The sequence below is a fragment of the Macaca mulatta genome, chromosome 14 (genome assembly GCF_049350105.2).
Source record: "Macaca mulatta isolate MMU2019108-1 chromosome 14, T2T-MMU8v2.0, whole genome shotgun sequence".
NCBI lineage: Eukaryota > Metazoa > Chordata > Mammalia > Primates > Cercopithecidae > Macaca > Macaca mulatta.
In genome coordinates this window covers 78,321,321-78,343,432 of record NC_133419.1, presented here as the reverse complement: position 1 = coordinate 78,343,432, position 22,112 = coordinate 78,321,321, and the positions used below count along the sequence as shown (strand labels likewise).

Genomic DNA, 22,112 nt, shown 5'->3' with positions numbered 1-22,112 from the left:
CATATCTGAAGTCATAGAGTTAGCAAAAGTATATGATCGAGAATTTCCAATTCCAGTTCAGGTTTTCTGATTCCAGTTCCTAGTACTTTTCAAAGGGCTAACTTTACTGATTTGTTGATGTGCATTCTTTTTTGTTTGTTTCAGGTGCTTGAAGTTTCTGGGAAGTCGGCATCCAACCCTGGTGCTTCCCTTGGTGCCAGAGCTTCTGAGCACCCACCCATTTTTTGACACGGCTGAACCAGACATGGATGATCCAGCTTGTATCCTCCGTGCTTAGGATGGGCCCTGATGTGTTGGCAGACAGCTTTGGCATCCCCTTCTGCAGTGTAGCTAGGGTGATCTGAGTTTTCTTTTCTTTTATTTATTTATTTTTTGGAGACAGAGTCTCATTCTGTCACCCAGACTGGAGTGCAGTGGCCTGATCTCGGCTCACTGAAACCTCTGCCTCTCAGGTTCAAGCAATTCTCCTGCCTCAGCCTCCTGAGTAGCTGGGATTATAGGCGCCCACCACCACACCTGGCTCATTTTTGTATTTTTAGTAGAGACGGGGTATCACCATGTTGGCAAGGCTGGTCTCAAATTCCTAAGCTGTTGCTTGGGCTGGAGTGCAGTGGCACCACCCCAGCTCACTACACCCTCCACCTCCTGGGTTCAAATGATTCTTCTGCCTCAGCCTCCCAAGTAGCTGGGATTACAGGTGCATGCCACCACGCCCGGCTAATTTTTGTATTTTTAGTAGAGACAGGGTTTCACCATGTTGCCCAGTCTGGTCTCAAACTCCTGACCTCAAGTGATCCACCCGCCTCAGCCTCCCAAAGTGTTGGGAGCCACCGCGCCTGTCCGGTATGTAATTTGATAGGCAATATAGTTACCTACTTTACAGGCAAAATCATTACCATTTTTTTGTATTCTTGGCAGCATCTGGCATTTTTAAAAACGTTTGGTAATTGGGGGTGTGGGTGGAGTAGGGGAATGTATTTTCTTGTTTGTATTTGCATTTCTTTGATTATTAGAAAATCATAGTCTCTTGATGGAGATTTTGGAGGTGGAAAGTGAGAGTGCCAGATTCTGGCCAACCTTTTGTACTTGCAAGTTTACTTAACCCACTGATCTATCAGATATTGCAGTTTTGGTCCTTATTTTCAATGCTGCTAAAACCTGTCCAACAATGCCAGCATTGTTCTCAGATCACACCTTCAGGCACTATGCCTACCTCCGAGACAGTCTTTCTCATCTTGTTCCTGCCTTGAGGGTATGTTGAAAACATCCGTTGTCCTTGTTTTTATTTTGCATGGGGTAGGGGTGTTTTTGTTCATGTTTTCCTTTGAGATGAGGGTCTTGTTATGTTGCCCAGGCGGGTCTCAAACTCCTGGGCTTAAGCCATCCTCCTGGCTCAGCCTCCCAAGTCGCTGAGATTACAGGTGCGCACCACTGTGTGCAGCTTGTTTTTGGCTTTTTATTTTTTGTGCTTTGTAGTTATTAAATAGTAGAAAGCAGTCCATATATTCTCTGAAAACTTGTTCGTTCATTGTCTTTCTCTCTTGGGCTCTTTGCCATTGTTTTATACTTTTGCAGGTATGAGTTGATGCAAATAGAAAGATTAGACAAGTACCTGGGCCACAGCATTCACTAAGTGTTTGCTGCTATTATTATGATCCATTTCTAAATTTTCTTCTACATAGCTCTAGGTTTTAAAAATAGTAATGGTTTTATTTTTAAGAAATAAGCACTTATGGAGAATCATGGCTTTATGTAATTGTTAAAATATAACAATTTAAATTCTTGATCTAAAATATAATCTATTGCTCTAGATTCCTTTCTTCTTGCCTAATATCAATAACGCAGGGACACCAAAAAAAAATGAATCATCTTAAAAGGTAAAGGATACAAAAGCAAAAGTATAAAACAATGGCAAGGAGCCCAAGAGAGAAAGACAATGAAGTAATATGTGTTTATTTAGAGGAATATATATATAGTTAGAAAACAAACTTTATAGAAGATACAAAATGAGGCCAAGCGCAGTGGCTCGTGCCTATAATCCAAGCACTTTGGGAGGCCGAGGTGGGTGGATCATCTGAGGTCAGGGGTTCATGACCAGCCTGGCCAACATGGTGAAACCTCATCTCTACTAAAAATACAGAAATTAGCTGGGCATTGTGGTGGGCACCTATAGTCCCAGCTACTCGGGAGGCTGTGGCAGGAGAATTGCTTGAACCCAGGAGGCAGAGGTTGCAGTGAGCCAAGATCGCACCACTACACTCCAGCCTGGGTGACAGAATGAGACTCCATCTCAAAAAAAAAGCCAAAAAACAAAAAACAAGGAGATACAAAATGAAAAGTGAAATACTCTTTGCTGTCTCCTTCCCATCCATCTTAAAAGGAAACCACTTTTAACAGTAAGAATAAAATAAGTATGTCTGAAGGGCCAAAAAAAAAAAAAAAATTTCTCATGAAAAAATTATATGCTATATAACTTATTTGGAAATAAATCATTACTCTTCTGTCAAGTGAAAGATAAGATAGTGTTTTAAAGATAAATGTGGCTGGGTGCAGTAGCTCATGCCTGTAATCCCAGCACTTTGGGAGGCTGAGGCAGGTGGATCACCTGAGGTCGGGAGTTCGAGACCAGCCTGACCAACAGGGAGAAACCCTGGCTCTACTAAAAATACAAAATTAGCTGGATGTGGTGGCATGCACCTCTAATCCCAGCTACTCAGGAGGCTGAGGCAGGAGAATCATTTGAACCTGGGAGGCGGAGGTTACAGTGAGCCAAGATCGTACCATTGCCCTCTGGGCAACAAGAGCCAAACTCTGTCTTTAAAAAAAAAAAAAATGTAACAACAGTTTAATTTTTAGTCTCCTTCCTTAGTCTCCTTCCTATGGTTGGCCCATTTATTTCAGTTAGCAATAGAAAATACTATACTTTTCTATTCTTCTCCTGGCAGCTGTGGCTGTATTGGGTGGACCATGTTTGCATTTTATCTCTTTCTCTTTAACTCCCGATGTTGCTGAGGAAGGGGAAAAAGGTTATTTATAGAATCTCCTAGCCTTTTTTCCTTTGTTTTGTTTAGCTCACATTTTTAATGTGCTTTTATGTGTTTGTGTGTGTGTGTTACCAAAAGTTGAGCCACCAAACTTAATGGCTGTATAATCCCACTGTGTTTGCTTAGTTACCAGGTAGAAAACTAGTGTCATCAGCTGTTTCTCCCAGCATCATATCTCAAGAGGATCCTTCCCAGCAGTTTCTGCAGCAGAGCCTTGAAAGAGTGTATAGTCTTCAGCACCTGGACCCTCAGGGAGCCCAGGAACTACTGGAATTCACCATCAGGTAAGGGTAATCATCCCTTCATCTGACAGAGTTAGTGCTGTTACTCAGCTTGACTGTTCTGAATTCTAGTGTTGGTTACTAGGCTTGATATTCTGACTCTGTTGGTCTACATTCACACACAGTTTTATGGTCTGTTTATATTTGGATTAGATTGTGATGTGAACATTTTTTAAAAGAGCTCTTTATAATTCATGACTCGATTGATGATTAGTACACAACAGAAATAGTTACAAAGAACCTGTTTTTAGCTTTTTAATTTTATATATTAGGATGAGTGACCGAAATGCAAAGTAACAGTGGCTAAAACAGGAGCAAAGTTTAATTCTTTCTCATAGGCAGGACAGGGCTGAGATAACCATCAGGGATCTAGGCTTGCTCATGCTTTTTTTTTTTTTTTCCAGACAGGGTCTCGCCCTGTCACCCAGTGTGGAGTGCAGTGGCATAATATCAGCTCACTGCAACTGCAGCCTCCTGGGCTCAAGTGATTCTCCCACTTCAGCCTCCCAAGTAGCTGGGACCACAGGCATATGCCACTATGCCCGGCTAATTTTTTTTGGCATTTTTTATTTTGTAGAGTCGAGGTTTCACCATGGTGGCCAGACAGGTCTCAAACTCCTTAGCTCAAGTGATCCTCCCGCCTCGACCTCCCAAAGTGCTTTAATTACAGGCGTGAGTCACTGCGTCTGGCCTAGGCTCATTGTTTCTTGTGTCTCCATCTTGTGCATCAAGCAGCCTCTGCTTAACAATCCAGAATCTAACTGTCCCCCCTGTATTCCATCCTGTGGGGAAAAGGAAACGGGAAGAGAAAGGTATCATCTCCACCCTGCAGGTTTTTTAAAGACATTTCCCAAAAGTTGTACACTCTAATTTTACTTGCATTCCATTGACTAGAACTTAAGTCACATGGCCATCTCTCACTTCAAGAAACGAGGACATACCATCTTTATTCTGGGTGACTAATGCCTGGTTTACATGCGATGACTCTAATACCAGGAAGAATGGAAGAAAGATATTGGGGAACAACCAAAAGGCTCTGCCAGACCTTCTCAAAATGGCCTGAATGTTATGAAAAGAATTTAAACTCATTTGCTTTTAGCAAAAGCAGTATTGTTTGCGCTTAAAAGATAGAAAAATATTATATCGGCCAGGCGCGGTGGCTCACGTCTGTAATCCCAGCACTTTGGGAGACCGAGGCGGGAGGATCACTTGAGGCCAGGAGTTCAAGACCAGCCCCGTTGAGTGAAACCCCATCTCTACTAAAAATACAAAAATTAGTCAGGTGTGGTGGCACGCGCCTGTAATCCCAGGTACTTGGGAGATTGAGGCACACGAATTGCTTGAACTCGGGAGGCGGAGGTTGCAGTGAGCCAAGGTCACACCACTGCACTCCAGCCTGGGCAACAGAGTGAGACTCCATCTCAAAAGAGAGAAAAAAAAGAAAAATATTATATCATTTGTATCTTGGTTGAGATCTCTTTTGATCTGCCCCAAAGAGTATTTGGTATCAGCCACATTCAATTAATGATTTTTAGTGGATGATTTCATTCCATACACTAAGAAACAAACTCTGTGCTAGATACAGATCAGCTAGATAGGATTCTGCCCTTAGAGAGCCCATGTAGACAAGATGGATATAGACAAAGACTTATGATGGTGGATAACAGCACTTTGTACTTTATTCATACTTTCCTGTCCATTATTGCATCTTAATATGTTATAAAGCAGGCCAACTGAACCATCCTCCAAGTTATGTTTTCCCACTGTATTAGGTCATTCAATGACTTAGCAGCATTAACTATTTGTTTATTCTAATAAGCCAGTTGCTGAGGGTAGAGAGAAATAAGAAATGACATTTGTTCTTAAGGTACTCACTGTTTATTACAGGACCCAGAAATCATCAGTTTGATAAATGATACAGTGAAGAGAAGCATAGATGCTGTGGAAAAACAGATGAAAGTCCCCGACCCATCACAGTAGTGGTGGTGAGGGATGCTTTACAAAGGAGAAGATCCTTTAGCTAGTATAAAATGATAACTAAGCATGTCAGTTTTGTAGTCCATGTGCAGAAGAGAATTCCAACTTCAGTGGACATTAGAAGATCTGGGAGACCTGAGGGAGAACAGCCCCCTAGAACTGCAGTGGTTTAGTATAGTGATTGAGTGAATGGAGCTTTGAAGGCAGACTCATTTTGGTTAACGTCTGAGCTAATACAGTCATGCACTGAATAACAACGTTGTGGTGGTCCTATGATTATATTTTTACTGTACCTTTTTTATGTTTAAATATACAAATATTTACCATATTTACCAATGTTTACCATTGTAACCAGTGTTACAGTTGCCTACAGTATTTAGTACAGTAATGTGCTGTACAGATTTGAAGCCTAGGAGCAACAGACTATACCATATAGCCTAGGTGTGTAGTAGGTTATACCATTTAGATTTGTATAAATATACTCTATGATGTTTGTGTGACAAAATCACATAACAGTGTACATCTCAGAATATATCTTCATTGTTAAGCAACACATGACTTGTAGTTGTTTGATCTTAGTCGTAAGCTTATTGCTCAGGGTTCATTTGCAGAAAACAAAATAGGCTTTTAACTAAGCAGAAAGAAATGTATTAAAGAATGTTACATGGCTCACAGAGTTGTTGGGAAGGCTAAAGAAACAGACTAGGTGGAATATCCAGGAATGATTTCCAGAGCCACACAATGAGTGGACCACCAAGGAGGCTGATGTTCCTGCTATGATCAGGAAGCTGCCTATTGAGTCAGGATGCTACCAATAAAGCTACTGGCTCCAGAACCATGTCTTGCATTCTGCCTTTCTCCCCACTTAACATTGTTCCCCATGCAAAATCCATGCGGATGTGTTTGATTGACTGATAATAAATCATGTCTGGAACCTAGCTCAAGGGAATCTGAGAAATGCAGTTTTTAACTTTGCAGCTTATGTAGTTTTGGAAGATACAGTAGATGAAGATAGGAATACCACATGTGAGTGAGCCAAATCCAGTGTATGCCATAAGTACCAACTGCTGTTAACTCCAGTTTACTCACCTGGGGGACTTGATGACTTGCTGGGTACAGGGGTGGGAGTGAGGAACTGAGAGAGATAGATGGGTGGTTTGATACTCTAGTAATCCAATAAAAAGTTGAGGGTGTCCTGGGCTCCCCTGGGAGTGCCATAGGCTTGGGCTGGACAGGCTGTGGGGAGCATGCTGGGTAGGTGGGTGCAGCTGCAGCCACAGGAGAGCCAGAGTGTGCAGCATGTGTCCAGTGTGAGCCTCCTGAGCTTCCACCTGGGTCACATAGTCTTTGTGCCCCTGGGAAGTCTCTAGAAGCCACACAGAGGCCCATAGCAACTCTCATGCCCTGGAGGGTCTCACCAGCTACTCCAGTGATGGGACCCCAGTAGCTCTGGGACCCACGCAGGGATGATTCACAAAGTCCCTACCAAGCACAGGCCTTCACAGTTCAACAAGAAAATCCTACTGATGACTTGATTTTCAAAAATCATCGGAGGAGATCACACTAGAAATGATAGATACTGCAAGAAACAAAGCTTGAGTGAAAGCTTGTTACCATAATGAATGGACTCACACATATCACTGCTTTGCAGTGATAGCATCAGCCAAAAGGGCCGCAGAATATGAATCATTCACAAGTTGAAACACTGCAAAGACGGCTGTGTGGTGTGAAGAAGCTGCATTAGCTGCACAGGCTAAGCCCAAATGATACTCTGAATGGCCTGTTCTGAGTGTTCGCCTGAATACCATCACTGTAATCAGTAACAATAAAAGGGAAAACTGAATTTTTTTAAGGTTGAAAAGATTTTAGCACAACAGTTTGTTCTCTTGCCACGGTACATTGAATCATATACTTGATATTTATTGTGTGTCTGTGATGTGCCAGTAACAGTACTCTAAACTAGGGGTCATCAAACTACAGCCTGTGGACCAAAGCTGGTGTGTTGCCTGCTTTTATATGTAAGACCTGATTGAAGCACAGCCACGCTCATTTGTTTAGGTATTGTCTGTAGCTGCTTTCATGCTACAATCACAGAGTTGAGTAGTTGCCACAGAGACCATATGGCCTGTAAAACCTAATATATTTACTATCTGACCTTTTATAGAAAAATTTGCTGACCCTGCTGTAAGCTCTGGGCAGTCCACAGCTCTGTAAGCAGAGATTCCAGTCCTTTCTATACCTCTTATGAAGTGATTTCTCTTCTCCCTCAACAAAGTGCTTAGTTTTGGAGGCCACTGAATGAGGTTGTTGGCCCTGAGCCCCGTAAAATAAAGTCTACTTCCTGACTCATCCCCACCTAAATAAACATTTAGATTTTGTCCTTGACAATTTTATCTTGTTGGCACTAAAGCAAGTGCAAAAGGCACAAAAGCTAGCCAGTTTGGTGATCAGCTGCAGCGCGGGCTCTTAGAAGGTACTCGCCTTCATGGTCTGGGTTTCCTGAAGTGATGGTCTTGCTGGGCAGTGGCTGGCCAGATCACTGTTCTAAGTTCGGGACTCTGTGTTTCTAGCTTGAGTGTGTATTCAGGAGCATAGGCAGGATGGTGAAAAATCTGGAAAGGGAAGCAGATGGACCATAGCACTGAGGGCACCTGCGATGCTTTACAACCATCATTGCAGACATGAAGTAATTTGCTAAGAAGAGGCAGAACCAGGATTTGAGTTCAGCTTTGTCAACTCTAAAATCCATATTCTGTGATGTGCAGTGATAAACAGGGGATTCCTGTATCATATGAGATTAGATCAGTTGACCCCTGGGGTTCTCCACAACTTACATTTTCTGAGTTGTTATGGAGTGAAATGTTAGCCTTTCATATAGAAGGTTCTCTGATGAGGACTGGAGCCATGTATTTGTTAGTATGAGTGTAAAACAAATTTCACTGTCATACACAATGCCCTGTTTTGTAATACAAACAGCCATTTAACCCAATGAAGTTCTCACCTATGAGCCAGATGCTGTGGCTTGCGCCTGTAGAACTGTTGTGAAGATTATTGTAATAATATGTGGTAAAAGCATTTTGAGAATATCAGTTACATAGATAATAGTTGGACATTTATGGATGTTTGCTTTAAAATTTAAACCAACTATGGCTTATTTGACATACTGGACATGCTCTTGACATTTTGTAAGTAAATCAAATTTTATAAATGTAATCATGTTTAAATTCACTAGCAGGGTTGAAGGGGATTGTTTTTTAAGGAATGCTGCAGTCATTTGTCTGCTATTTCTCAGTATGAATAGTGACCTCCTGTCTTTCAAAGTTTACATTTTTATGTAAGTCCATGAAAGTGCTGTTGCTATACACACTGTTGTTTCAAGAACCATATCACCTTAGAAGTGTTCTATAATAGAGAATTGTTCTTTTGGAGTAAAATAGCTCATTATAATCTGAAATAGAAGGGACTTCATTTATGAGAAATAGGAAGAAACGTACTACTTTTCTTATGGAAATTCTTTTACATACTAACCATTGAAGAACATGGGATTTTTTAGTTGAATTCTTTAAAATCCTCTTTTTGCTTTGAAACTTTTATTGTCTTTAAGGGAGAGCGCCTATTTTGTAGTATGGGAACTGGTCTAGTAATTAAAGAGTAGAAATGCACGTTTGTAATCTGTAATTATCTAGGCACAGGAATAAAGATGGCATTTTAGAAGTCACCAAGACTTTGTGTTTATTTTGTGTTTCCTAACATTCCTTTTTGCTCTACTAAGCTACTAAGAGACATTAATTATAAATTTGATTGTTAGAGATTCTAAGAGATTGAAAAAAATAAACTACATTTGATTTGCACATCCAGAATCTTTTTGATTATCTTTAATAGTGATTTAAATAATTCAGCCTATTGTGTAAGCTTAAAAAGAGTCACACGATATGTAAATGTGTTTACACATAGCGGCATAGTGGCATCATATAGATTGCTAATGTGTGTGTTCCTGGGAGGAACTGTTTTGCTCTGCCTGATAGCGTCTATAGAAAAGTGGTCCAGTGTATCCAGTTTGTGTGTGTGTGTGTGGAGACGGAGTCTTCCTCTGTCGTTCAGGCTAGAGTGCAGTGGTGCAATCTCAGTTCACTGCACCCTCTGCCTCCCAGATTCAAGCAATTTTCCTGCCCCAGCCTCCCGAATAGCTGGGACTACAGGCACACTCTGCCACACCTGGCTAATTTTTTGTATTTTAGTAGAGATGGGGTTTCATCGTGTTGCCCAGGCTGGTCTCGAACTCCTGAGCTCAGGCAATCCGCCCGCCTTGGCCTCCTAAAGTGCTAGGATTACAGACGTGAGCCACTGCGCCCAGCCGTATCTAGTTTTAAATTAGTTTTGGTCTCATCTATGTTTGATGTAGTTAATATATAAATGAAAAGAGTTTAATAGCAAATAAATAAATGAGATGCAATATGACATGGTTAAAAAAAATACTTTTGGAGTCAGAGCTAATTCTGTCTAGTTCATGTCCTGTTTTGTTGTTTATTCTGTGACCTTAGGCAAGCCACCTAAATTCTGATCTTTAGTTTCCTGTTCAGTGAAATAGGATTAATTGCAATTCATATTGTGAGGATTAAGTGAGCTCAAGTAAGGAAACAGCTAGCACAGTACAGTGCACATAGAATGTGCTCAGTGTACCTTTCTCATTAGAGCCTATAGTCTCGTGATGGATGTCTAGACTGAGGCTTCCTGAGAAGCCTCGTAAGCATAAAGAGATAAAGAGAGGAAACACTGGGACACAGAGGATTTTTCCCAGAGCTAACAAGTTTCCATTTTTGTTTGTACAGAAGTTCAGATTTCTTATGGCTAATTGTGTTGGATTGGGTTACATCTTGTTCTGTGCACTTCAGAACAACTGCTACAATTCTGGGGCAGGGGAATAAAGTAACACTTGGAATCAGTTAGTTAATGTACAGTCAGTTGGTCTATATTCTGTATAATTGTCATAGAAGGCAGAATCTTCCTGGAGAGGAAACACAAATGCTTCTGAAGTAGAATACTTCAGGGCTGTCTCTTGCAAGAGAAAAATCAGAGAAGTGAAAGGAAGAGACCATCTGGCCACCAAACTCACAGTTCACAGTTGGGCTTAGCTAGTCTGTGGTCTTGGCTTTCGTTGTGCTGGGTTCCCATGCTTTGGGTAGGCCCTCCAGGACCAGTTCAAGCAACCCAAACAAATAAGAAGTGATATATATCATACATTAATTCTTCAATCACTTCGAGAGTAATTTACTCTGTGCCCCTTTGTAGGCATCTCCTTCTTGATGTCAAAGTCCCTAGGAGGCATCTTTAACTATCATAACGTTACCTGCCGAGCATGAGATGAGAGGAAGTGGCATAGTCCAGTGGACGGTTTTTTCCAGGCTACTGTGAAACCTGATGTGTTATGCCAGTCTGAAACAGACAGCTTCCCAAGTGACTGAAACCTTAAGGTTTCCCACAGTTTCCATTTCTATTCAGAATTTAATGTTGCTATTAAAAAGTAATGAGGCGGCTTTCTATGAATGCTGAGATGGTTAGGTAATACACAAACACATACACACATTCCTCCCCTAAAAAAGAAGAAAGCAAAGAAAACCAATACTTTTTGTAAATGCATGGCATATCTCAAAATTCAAAAGAAACTGGTAATAGTAGTTGCCTCTGGGAAGGTGTATAAGGTGGCAGGGCTACAGGGTACAGGCATAGGAAGGGGGACTAATTTAATTTAATTTAATTGTATATCCTTTGAATTCTATACCTTAAGTATGTGTTACCTATTCAAAAAGTAAATGTTTTAAATCACCAATAATTCTAGCACAACTATTTTATTTGTGTATGACACTTTCTAATTTCTTACTGTAGGCAGATATGTTTTCATATGGTTACAATCATTGTGTCTATACTTATATCCAGTTAGGATGCTTTTCACAAGCTAGCTTATAATGGCTATTTATTTCCTCCTGTGATCTGAAAGTTTATGTCTCCCCCAAACTCATATACTGAAGTCCTAACCTACAAGGTGATGTTATGAGGAAGTAAGGTCTTTGGGAGGTGATTAGGTCATGAGACTAGAACCTTCATGAATGAGATTAATAACCTTTAAAAGAGGCCTAAGGGAGCTCATTTGTGACTTCCACCATATGAAGATACATGTAGAAGGTGCAACCTATGAGGAAATGAGCCCTCACTAGAAACCAAATCTGTAGGTGCCTTGATATTGGACTTCCCAGCCTATACAACTGTGAGAAATAAATTTTGGTTGTTTATAACCCACCCAGTCTATGATATTTTGTTATAGCAGTTGAATGACTAAGATGTTTTTCCAGATGTCCAGAAATTGGAGATATGGTATGATTAAGTGGCTTGTTTATATCATTGAGGACCCAGTTTCTCTATTTCTCTTTGGACTTTTCTTGTCTTCAGCATTGGCTTTATCTTAAGGTTTTCCCCACTTAGAGTTACAGTATGCCGCCAATGGCAATCAGGGCTATAAGCATCCTTGCCCAGTCCAGCGAGAGACAGATAGACACACCAATTTGTTGTAAGCATGGAATATAAGTACTTTCATCTGAACTGATAAGGTCAACACAGGTCACATATCCAGATGGATAATATGCACTAATTGGCTTAGTTCAATCAGATACTACTTGGAATAGGGCTTGGGGACATGTTCCCTTGAACAAAATCAGAGTTCAGTTAGTAATAAAGAAGTGGAGAATGGTTAACTAGACAGGCAACCAACAGTGTCTACCATAATACCTTTTTAAAAAATAATGGTTTTTTTTAATACAAAAAAATACTTGTTCATTGTCTTAAAAACTCGGAAAATAAAGCATAGTTGGGAGAAGGTACTAAAGAGTACCCTATTACCACTATCCAGGAAACCAACTCAATGTATTTTTCTCCTCTTTACAGTTTGTACATAGTTGAGATCATACACCTTATTAACCATTTCGTATTTTAATGGCTATAAAATATTTATTTGGGCTGGGGGCGGTGGCTCACGCCTGTAATCCCAACACTTTGAGAGACTGAGGCAGGCAGATCACGAGGTCAGGAGTTGGAGACCAGCCTGGCCAACATGGTGAAGCAATGTCTCTACTAAAAATACAAAAATTAGCTGGGCATGGTGGTGTGCGCCTGTAATCCCCAGCTACTCAGGAGGCTGAGGCAGGAGAATTGCTTGAACCCAGGAGGCAGAGGTTGCAGTGAGCCAAGATCACGCCACTCTACTCCAGCCTGGGCAACAAAGCGAGACTCCACCCACCCCCCCCCCAAAAAAAAAAACATGGGTGCAGCAAACCATCATGGCACGTATATACCTATGTAACAAACCTGCATGTTCTGCATATGTACCCCAGGACTTAAAGTATAATAATAATAAAAAATTTACTTGATTGGATGCATCGTAATTTATTCAATGTTTCTTTCACCGTTGAATAAGTAGTTACTGAGTTTTTACTATAATAGTCCACATAACAATGAATATTATGGCCCATAAAGTGTTTCATTTCTGTTGAATATTTCTCTTAGTATTACTTTTCAGTGTAAAACTATGAATCAAAATATTTTACCATATATGTGCGTTTATAACAGTACGGTTTTGCTTTCCAAAAGGGGTACATCAGCTTAAACTTACTATCATAGTGTGAGTGAACCAATTTTATTATAAACACTCCAGCATTCAGTGTTGTCATTTAAAAATGTATGACCAGTTTACTAGGTATAAAATGGTAAAATGCTTTTGACATGATCTTTATGTTGGTGACATTATCCTGTGTTTGCCTTGGGGTTTTATTCACTATAGGGATCTGCAGAGACTTGGAGAACTTCAGTCTGAATTGGCAGGAGTAGCTGATTTCTCTGCCACCTATCTTCGCTGTCAACTACTTCTCATCAAGGTTGGTTTGCATCCATTCCGTTTATGATTGTGATGCTAAAAATGCATCTTTGTGGATCCAGCAGTGTGTGAGGCCATAAGTTGCAAAACTTATGGTCTTAGTGCAACCACTTGACAATGGAGAAATTACGTACTCTGCAGTGTGATTACATTTGTCTCTAATTAGCAAAATATTAACTCATACAGGAATTTGTAAATTTTGGGAGAATTCGTTTATCATAATGTAATTAGAGCAGATTGAATAATCAGTTTAGTTAGAATCCCAAGGTTGTAAATGTTTTGTATAATTTGATTAGCAAAGGAATTGTATGAAGTTTTAGACTATTTTCTTAAAATGCTCATTTGAAGGTGAGGTGTGGTGACTCACACCTGTAATCTTAGCACTTTGGGAGGCCAAGGCAGGAGGATCACTTGAGCTCAAGAGACCAGCCTGGGCAACATAGTGACACCTCATCTCTACAAGAAAATTTAAAAATAGGTGGGTGTGGTGGTGCATTCCTGTATATCCAGCTACTCGGCTGGAGTTGGGAGGACTGCTTGAGCCTAGGAGGTCAAGGCTGCAGTGAGATTGCACTCCAGCCTGGATGACAGACCAAGATCCTGTCTTTAAAGAAAACAAACAAACAAACAAACAAAAACTCATTGCACTTCATCAAAGTTAAAAGGTTAATTTCATTGCTCCTAAAAGGACCAACTTGCTGGCATTTCTTACTCAGTAGTCAGCTATACACAGAATTGGTACCCAAGAATCTATTTAGTTTTGCTGAGTTAAAAAACAATTAAATGAGTTCAGTATCTTTCAGCTTCTGTAGCAGAATTTTACTATAAATTTTGGCCCAGAATTTAGGAGAGCCCTTCTCACTTGACAAACTTTTATCTTGGCCCTAGTTCAAAATATTCTTTGTTTTCAAAGTGATTAATGATATTTGACTAAAGTCAGAGTAAATCAGGGAGTCAAAAGTTATTTTCTACTGTGTGATCTTGTGCTAAATGTTATATATACAGTTGTGCAGGTGTGCGTATACATGTAAAGGTGGGTATGTATACTTGGTACTTAAATGGTCCTTGTTAGGTTAGATATGTTCTTTCCAATGTATATATCTGTGTAATCACCACCACAGGCAAGTCATAGAACATTTTCGTCACTCCAAGAAGTTCCTTCATACCCCTTTGCAAAGTTGTTTAAACGGCTTTTCCAAGCCTCTGTGAAACCCCAGGAATTCAAGGAGGCCATGGAGAAGAATCTACTTTTCTATAGTAGCAAAAGATGGGTGAGGAAAGGGAAGCGATTGCTCCTAAAAAGAACACATAATTGTTGGTTATTCAATGACAAGGGGTGCAGGGTAGGTAAGGGGCTGAGCCAGAACCCAAGGCAAGTGTGTTTAATAACAGGAAAAAAGCTAAATAAATTGTGATACAGCTACCTAGCAGTATATTCTGTAGTCAGTAATGATCTTTATGAAGAATTACACAACAACACGACAAAATACTTAGGGTGTAATGTTATGTACCCAAAAGAAGGGGAGCCAATCATAATCCCAAAAGACAGTCCACAACATCATAGTCCTAAACTGTTTAAATTCCAAAAGACTAAAATCCCAAAAACCACAGCCCGGAAAAGATCAAAATCCCCAAAATCCCCAGAATACAATTATGGAAGAAATAATTTTAAAAATTTAAAGATATTTGTTTATTTTTTTAAAGGGAAATTTATTTGAGAAACATAAAAACACAACAGAATACTTTATATACCACTTAATATAATAAAATAGACAATAACAACAAATTTGCAAGCATAAACACTCAGGGTACTAATGACAGTTGGGTAAGTATAACAGTTATGAGTAGATGAGCCATATTTATAAAGAAATTGGTCATAAAGGGAAAGGTATAAATGCATATCACTTGGTTGTTACTTGCATATACCCAGTTTTTAACTGTGGTCATCTGAAATACTGTGCCCAGCAACCTCAAGTCTTTTGACAAGATTGATAGAAACTGTGTTGGGTCACCACTGCATATGCAGTCACCCAAAGAGCTGAGATCTCAAGAAATTTTATCTTTCACAAATGCAGATGTACGAAAAGGATATCTCTTCATTTATTGAGGAAGTTTCAACATTTTATGTACACACTCAACGCTTATACACAAAGTCAGTATTGTGATAATGCAGTTTCATGGAGTCAGATTTCTGATATCCAAGCAGCAGAACCCAGAGAGTCCATTTTGCCATTTTGTCTTTTTTTTTTTTTTTTTTTGAGACAGAGTCTCACCCTGTCACCCAGGCTGAATACAGTGGTGTGGTCTCGGCTCACTGCTGTAACCTCTGCCTCTTGGGTTCAAGCAATTCTCCTGTCTCAGCCTCCCAAGTAGCTGGGATTACAGGTGTGCACCACCACGCCTGGCTAATTTTTGTATTTTTAGTAGAGACAGCGTTTTGCCATGTTGGTCAGGCTGGTCTGTAACTCCTGACATCAGGTCATTCACCCGCCTCGGCCTTCCAAAGTACTAAGATTACAGGCATGAGCCACCGCTCCCAGCCCATTTTGTCTTTAGTATTTGTTCTCTCCTGGCCACTGGCTGATTGGATGGTGCCCACTAACATTGAGGGCAGGTAGTCTCCGCCTAGTACACTCAGATTTATACACTAATCTCTTCTGGAAACACTCTCATAGACACACCCTCTATGTGTAAAACAAAATAATGTTTTACCAGGTTTCTGATATTCCTTAATCTAGTCAAGTTGATACCTAAAATTAGGTCCACATGTCCACCCCTTGTCAGCTTGGCACTCATATGCATCTCCTTAAGCCACACTTAATTTCCAAATAAAGACGATAACAAGGCAATAGTTGTGCCTAACATGATACAGCTAACATGATGCAGCTATCCTGCATACAACCCAAAACACACTAATCACTTCCCCAGAATTTGGATGTCAGGATTTCAACATTTGGGATTGCATGTTTTGGGATTATGATCTAATCCCTAAACTTAATTCTGCTTTCTGACTACAACTATCAAAAAACATGCATACAAGAAATGATTACAAGTAAATATTCCAGAAATTCCTATAGTTTATCTATAGTTTAGACCTACTGCTGTTTAATCTGAGAGCCACCAGATTCATGGGACTCTTGAGCAGTTGAAAAGTTGTTAGTCCAAACTGAGATGTGTTATTAAGTGCAAAATACACACTGAATTTCTTAGACTTAGTATGAAAAGAAAATGTAAACTATCTAATCAATAATTTAAAAAATACTGTGTGGTGAAATGTTAATATCTTGGAGACTGGGTTAAATAAACTTTTAAAAAAAATTAACTTAGTCTTTGTATCTTCAAAATTAACTTACATCTTTGTAATTTAAAAACTGTGGCTATAAGAATATTTAAAATTACATATATATAGCTCATGTTATATTTCTATTGGACAGTGTCAGTCTAGGTTTTCTGTAACGTCATTTGATTACATCTGTAATTCGAAAGGACTGAGAAAATAAGAGGCTGTCACAGAAGTTTGTGCAAGATATGAGGTCATGTGGATGGATAGGTGAGGAGAGAGATGGAAAGTAAAATCGTGGCTCTTAGTGATGGTTTTGAATGTAGAAAGATTGAAAGAGAGAGAAATCTAGGAAAGCTGCTAGATTTCTGGTTGAATATGTTGGTAAAGTGGTTGGGGGCAAGTGTCATTCATCACATAATGAGCATAGGGGAAAAGAAAAAACCACAGTCAAGGAAGAAGTATCTAGGTGGCTTAGGTTAGTCCAGTGGCTCTGGGAACAAGGAGTGCCTAGAGCCCGGAAGCTGGCTGCCCTGCGCATTCTGGTGAAGCTTTCATGGTTCCTGTCCTCTGCTTCCAGAAGCACTGATCTGGGACACAGAGCCTTCGGGCCAGGAATTGGATCAAATGGTTTAGCCCAAACCATTGGTCTCATCTTTCTCCATAATAAATACAGCTTATTGGATTAAAAGAATAAGATTGAGAAGTCCTGTTCGTGGTAGACTTTCAAAGGGAAACAAAAATGTAAATCCCAAATGATATGCCAGTCTTTGTGACCTCTGTATTCTGTTCCCTCCTGATTTGTCTGTGTAGGCCTTGCAGGAAAAGTTGTGGAATGTAGCTGCCCCTTTGTATTTGAAGCAGAGTGATTTGGCCTCAGCAGCAGCGAAACAGGTAAGCTTATTCAGACCTTCCCTTCAAATAGATCTCTGGCCAGGAATTGTCCAGTCCAAGGCAGAGCCAGAGGCCTTCCTATAGCTCTCTACCTCTGGTGTGGCCTCCCTAATTTTAGGCTAGGACAGAAGTTAGTGATATGAGAAGGAGCGTAACTAGGGAACACAGCACTCGCTTTGGACTCAGGGGACCTGGGTCCTAGTCCCAGGTCTTCCTCTGATTTGCTGAGTGATATTGAGCAAGTTACTTAAATTCCCTGGATTTTTTCTCTTCTATAAAATGTGGCAGTTGGGCCAGGCGCGGTGGCTCACGCCTGTAATCCCAGCACTTTGGGAGGCTGAGACGGGCGCATCACTTAAGGTTAGGAGTTTGAGACTAGCCTGGCCAACATGGTGAAACCCTGTCTTTACTATCGTGAATCTTTCATCTGAAAATGTAGCCCAACTCAATTAAGGTTGTTTATATCTTTAGCCTGTACTATCTCTTCAACGTTAAAAGGTCCTTACATATCTGGGTAGTTCATTAAGTAGGCTTTAATTTTATTTGCCTCTAGTTTATTTCTTTTTAGCTTTGAGCAGTTCCCCTTTGTACCTAAGTATTGAGACTTGGTGATCTCTTGCAGGTCAAGTCTTCCAGATAGGAAGTCTGTAAATGACCCAGCAGGAAACTAATGATGGTGACTGTTATTGTTACATTACAGTTCACTAAATGATTTCAAGTCTATTAGCTTAATTAACCCTCATAATAATCCCATTAGATAGGAATAAGTATTAAGTCTATTTTAGAGATGAGGCAGTTAAGGCTCAGCAAGGTTAAATTCATAGAGCTATAGGTAATACAGTCAGGACTTGAGACCAGATCCTCTGATACTCAGAACCTATTTTCTGCTACAGTGCTGAACTCTTGTCTGATCCAGACTCTCTCTCTCAGACCTGGTGTGTGGCTTATTGTAGAGGAGTAGAATTTAATGACTAGAACCCAATAATTGAGCCATATTGGAAGGGTGGGAGCAATAATTTGGAAGGAAAAGAGGAAAGGAATTACCATTGCTGTTTACCAGATACTGTGATAAACACGTTGCATGCTCGATTTGATACTTGAAACTTCATGATATTGGTACTGTTTCTTCCCTGTTTACAGAAAGGGATCGAGACACTCATGTAATTTAACTTGTCTTACTGCCAATTGTAAGAGAATCTGGAGTCATTTCTGTGACCCCAGAGTGTTCACTGGGAGGCAAACACAGAAGGGAAAGAGAAGCATCATTTTGATGAAAGTAGCTTATTTGGATAGAACCGAGCAAGATCGTGGACTTGATCTGGGGTCATAGACAATGTTTTCTTGCACTTATTTCTGTCCCAAACTCCCTCAGACCAGGCCCATAGAACAGTCTGTCAGGATAACTAACATCTGGTTAATAGTTCTTGATGCTGAATTCTTGAGGACTTCCTGGGGATTGAGTTTCCATACATAATACATATTAATTTGTTCCCACAGCAGAGTGGGCTTCGTTTAGGGTAACAAGCGGTGCTTTCAGTGCTTTGCAGTTTGCTTAGTGATTAAGCTTTCTTATCTTCACATCATCAACTAAGATGATTTTATTACCAGGTCAGTCTTCTTTTTAAATAGGCAAAATAATTTATTCTCTTTTCACAAGGCATACTATACTAATTTCTTTCAACACTTAAAAGCATAGGGATGTAAAATCTCAGTTCAGAGTTTTACCTAAGGTCATTTAACAGTAGAATTCTATGCTGCTCTCAAGTAAGACTGATATTTTTATTGATTGTTAATTATCTTTTCTTTATAGATTATGGAAGAGACTTACAAAATGGAGTTTATGTACAGTGGTGTGGAGAATAAGCAGGTGGTGATTATACATCACATGAGACTGCAGGCCAAAGCTTTGCAGCTTATAGTAACAGCACGAACTACACGAGGGTAAGATGTGGGGTTGGCCAAAATATGTGGCATGTTCCTTTCAAAGATACTTCAAATGCATTCAGACATCACACGAAAGTTAATGATAAGTAAAATGAGATTTAGGAAAGACGAGCTAAGGAATGTGTGATCTATTCTTTTTTTTCAGATATTACAGATTCTGTTGTTGGGTCACATTAGACCCTTGGAAATCCAGTTGTGTCTCTCCCTTGCTAAAAACCCTCTGGTGACTCTCCATTACATATAGCACAACACAGGACTTTATCTGGCAATAAGGACATTCTGTATCCTCATACTTGATAGATTTCCTTAAGAATTTATTGTCAGGGACCATTTTTCTGTTCTGAAGGGACTAATAAGCTTTTTGTCAAGCAGAAAGGATAAATTAAGAGGATGTACTGGGAAGTCAGACTACTTCGTTCAAATCTTGCTTTATCTACTTACTAGTTGTTTGGTGATGAGCCTTTCTGTACCTTGTTTCCCTGTACAAAATGAAAATGAAGAGAGCATCTATCTCATGGCATTTCTGTGAAGAATAAATGAGATAATACATGTAAAAATACTTAGCATGGTACTTGATACGTAATAAGAGCTCAGTGTAATTATAGCTGTAAGACTTTCAGATAACTGGAATTGCCACATTTCACTGATTCCAAGATACACATTTTTTATTATTGTAACTTCTCTGAAATCAGATATTTTGATGGTGTCCCCATAGTGTTTTTTGTTTCTCACTATTTCATAAAATAAAGGTGCATCTTAAGAATAATGGCATCATAGATTTGATACAAAAAATACTTAGGTGACTCATTGCCAGCTCACAGACAGGTTTGACGCTCAGTCAAGCCACTGTGTCAACAAGAAAAGTGGCATAGAGATATAAATATGAATGTTTAAACACAGAAATATACTAGGTCAGAAATGACATCCTGAAAAATAAAATATTTTATTTTTTCACTTATCTTGATAGTGACCTCATAAAGTCAGAGAATCATTTAATCATAAAGATATTAATATATGACTGGGTGCAGTGGCTCACACCTGTAATCCCAGCACTTTGGGAGGCCAAGGTGGGCAGATCACGAGGTCAGGACATCCAGAGCATCCTGGCTAACATGGTGAAACCCTGTCTCCACTAAAAATACATAAAATTAGCCGGGCGTGGTGGCACACACCAGCAATCTCAGCTACTCGGGAGGCTGAGGCAGGAGAATCTCTAAATCTGGGAGGCGGAGGTTGCAGTGAGCTGAAATCACGCCACTACACTCCAGCCTGGGCGACAGAGCGAGACTCCGTCATTAAAAAAAAAAAAAGGTATCATATATTCATTTAACAAATGTTTAATCCCTACTATGTGCCAGTTACAGCTGAAAAAACAAAGGTGCTTGTGATGGCATCTATACATTTTTTTTAAAAAAGTTTTTTTTAGTTTATGTATAATTGTTACAAAAATTAAAATATTACAGGGTAAGTGAAAGTTCCCTGGTAATCTACCACTTCTAAAACAACTGCCAGTATTTCATGTGTATACTTCCAGATTTTCCCAAACCATATAAACATAGATTATAAAGGTGTGTACAATATCATAAAGGGGATCATACCATTCTTTGCTGTTCTGCCTCCTATTCCTTTCACCCAACATTATAATATACTTATCTTGTCATGTCATTATATAAAGATACTAATGTTTTTAGGTCTTTACTCAGGCTATAATATTTTATATTTTTCTTTTTTTTTTTTTTTCTTTTAGATAAAGTCTCGCTCTGTCACCCAGGCTGGAGTGCAGTGGTCCGATCTCAGCTCCTCCTCCCGGGTTCAAGCGATTCTCCTGCCTCAGCCTCCCAAGTAGCTGGGATTACAGGCATGCAACGCCATGCCCAGCTAATTTTTGTATTTTTAGTAGAGACAGGGTTTCACCATGTTAGCCAGACTAGTCTCGAACTCCTAAGCTCAGGTGATCCACCTGCCTTGGCCTCCCAAAGTGCTGGGATTACAGGCGTGAGCCACCGCACCCAGCCTATATTTTTCATTTGTATGCATTCCTGCTGTTTTTTTCTTTCTGAGTTTTGCTGGATTGTTTTCTTTTTTCCTCCAGGGGTTTGAAAATTATGCACCCTAATTCTAAACTCTTCAAGTGAGAGACAGTAGAACATACTGGTTAAGAGGGCTGTGGTATCACACTGCTTGGCTTCAGATCTTGACTTTACCATTTGCAAACTAAGTAACCCTTGGACAAGTTACTTAACACTTCTTGGCCTCAGTTTGTTCTCATAAGTTAAATTGAGATTATAGTAGTACCTATCTCTTCCTCACAGGGTTGTTGTAAGGGTTATTAAATTATTATATGCAAAACCATGTATTTATTTATTTATTTTATTTGTTTATGAGACAGAGTCTTGCTCTATTACCCAGGCTGGAGTGCAGTGGTGCTACCTGAACTCACTGCAACCTCTGCCTCCCGGGTCCAAGCAACTCTCATGCCTCAGCCTCCCAAGTAGCTGGGACTACAGGCATGCATCACCACGCCCAGCTAATTTTTTGTATTTTTAGGAGAGATGGGGTTTCACCATGTTGGCCATGCTGGTCTCAAATTCCTGGCCTCAAGTGAGTCACCTGTCTTGGCCTCACAAAGTGCTGGGATTACAGGTGTGAGCCACTGCCCCTGGTTGGATTATTACAGGCAAAGTCTTTAAAATGGTGTCTGTCACGTCCATTATAAATACTTGATACATGTTAACTAATATTAGTTTTAGTAATACTGTTATTACTTATAT

At 39.9% G+C, this 22,112-nt stretch overlaps 1 protein-coding gene across 7 annotated transcripts in view; it reads left to right on the top strand.

The window, feature by feature from the left end:
* The window catches only part of INTS4 (integrator complex subunit 4), a 111,085-nt gene that overhangs the window by 71,483 nt on the left and 17,490 nt on the right, over positions 1–22,112 (top strand). For all 7 annotated transcript variants that reach the window (XR_013404197.1, XM_077963963.1, XM_077963962.1 and 4 more), the window contains 6 exons: positions 145–260; positions 1,119–1,252; positions 3,171–3,328; positions 13,131–13,224; positions 17,317–17,397; positions 19,208–19,338. Coding sequence is in view for 6 of the 7 variants with exons in the window: in XM_077963963.1 (XP_077820089.1) it covers positions 145–260; positions 1,119–1,252; positions 3,171–3,328; positions 13,131–13,224; positions 17,317–17,397; positions 19,208–19,338 (714 nt within the window). In the remaining variant the exon portion in view is untranslated. The remainder of the gene's footprint in view (positions 1–144; positions 261–1,118; positions 1,253–3,170; positions 3,329–13,130; positions 13,225–17,316; positions 17,398–19,207; positions 19,339–22,112) is intronic.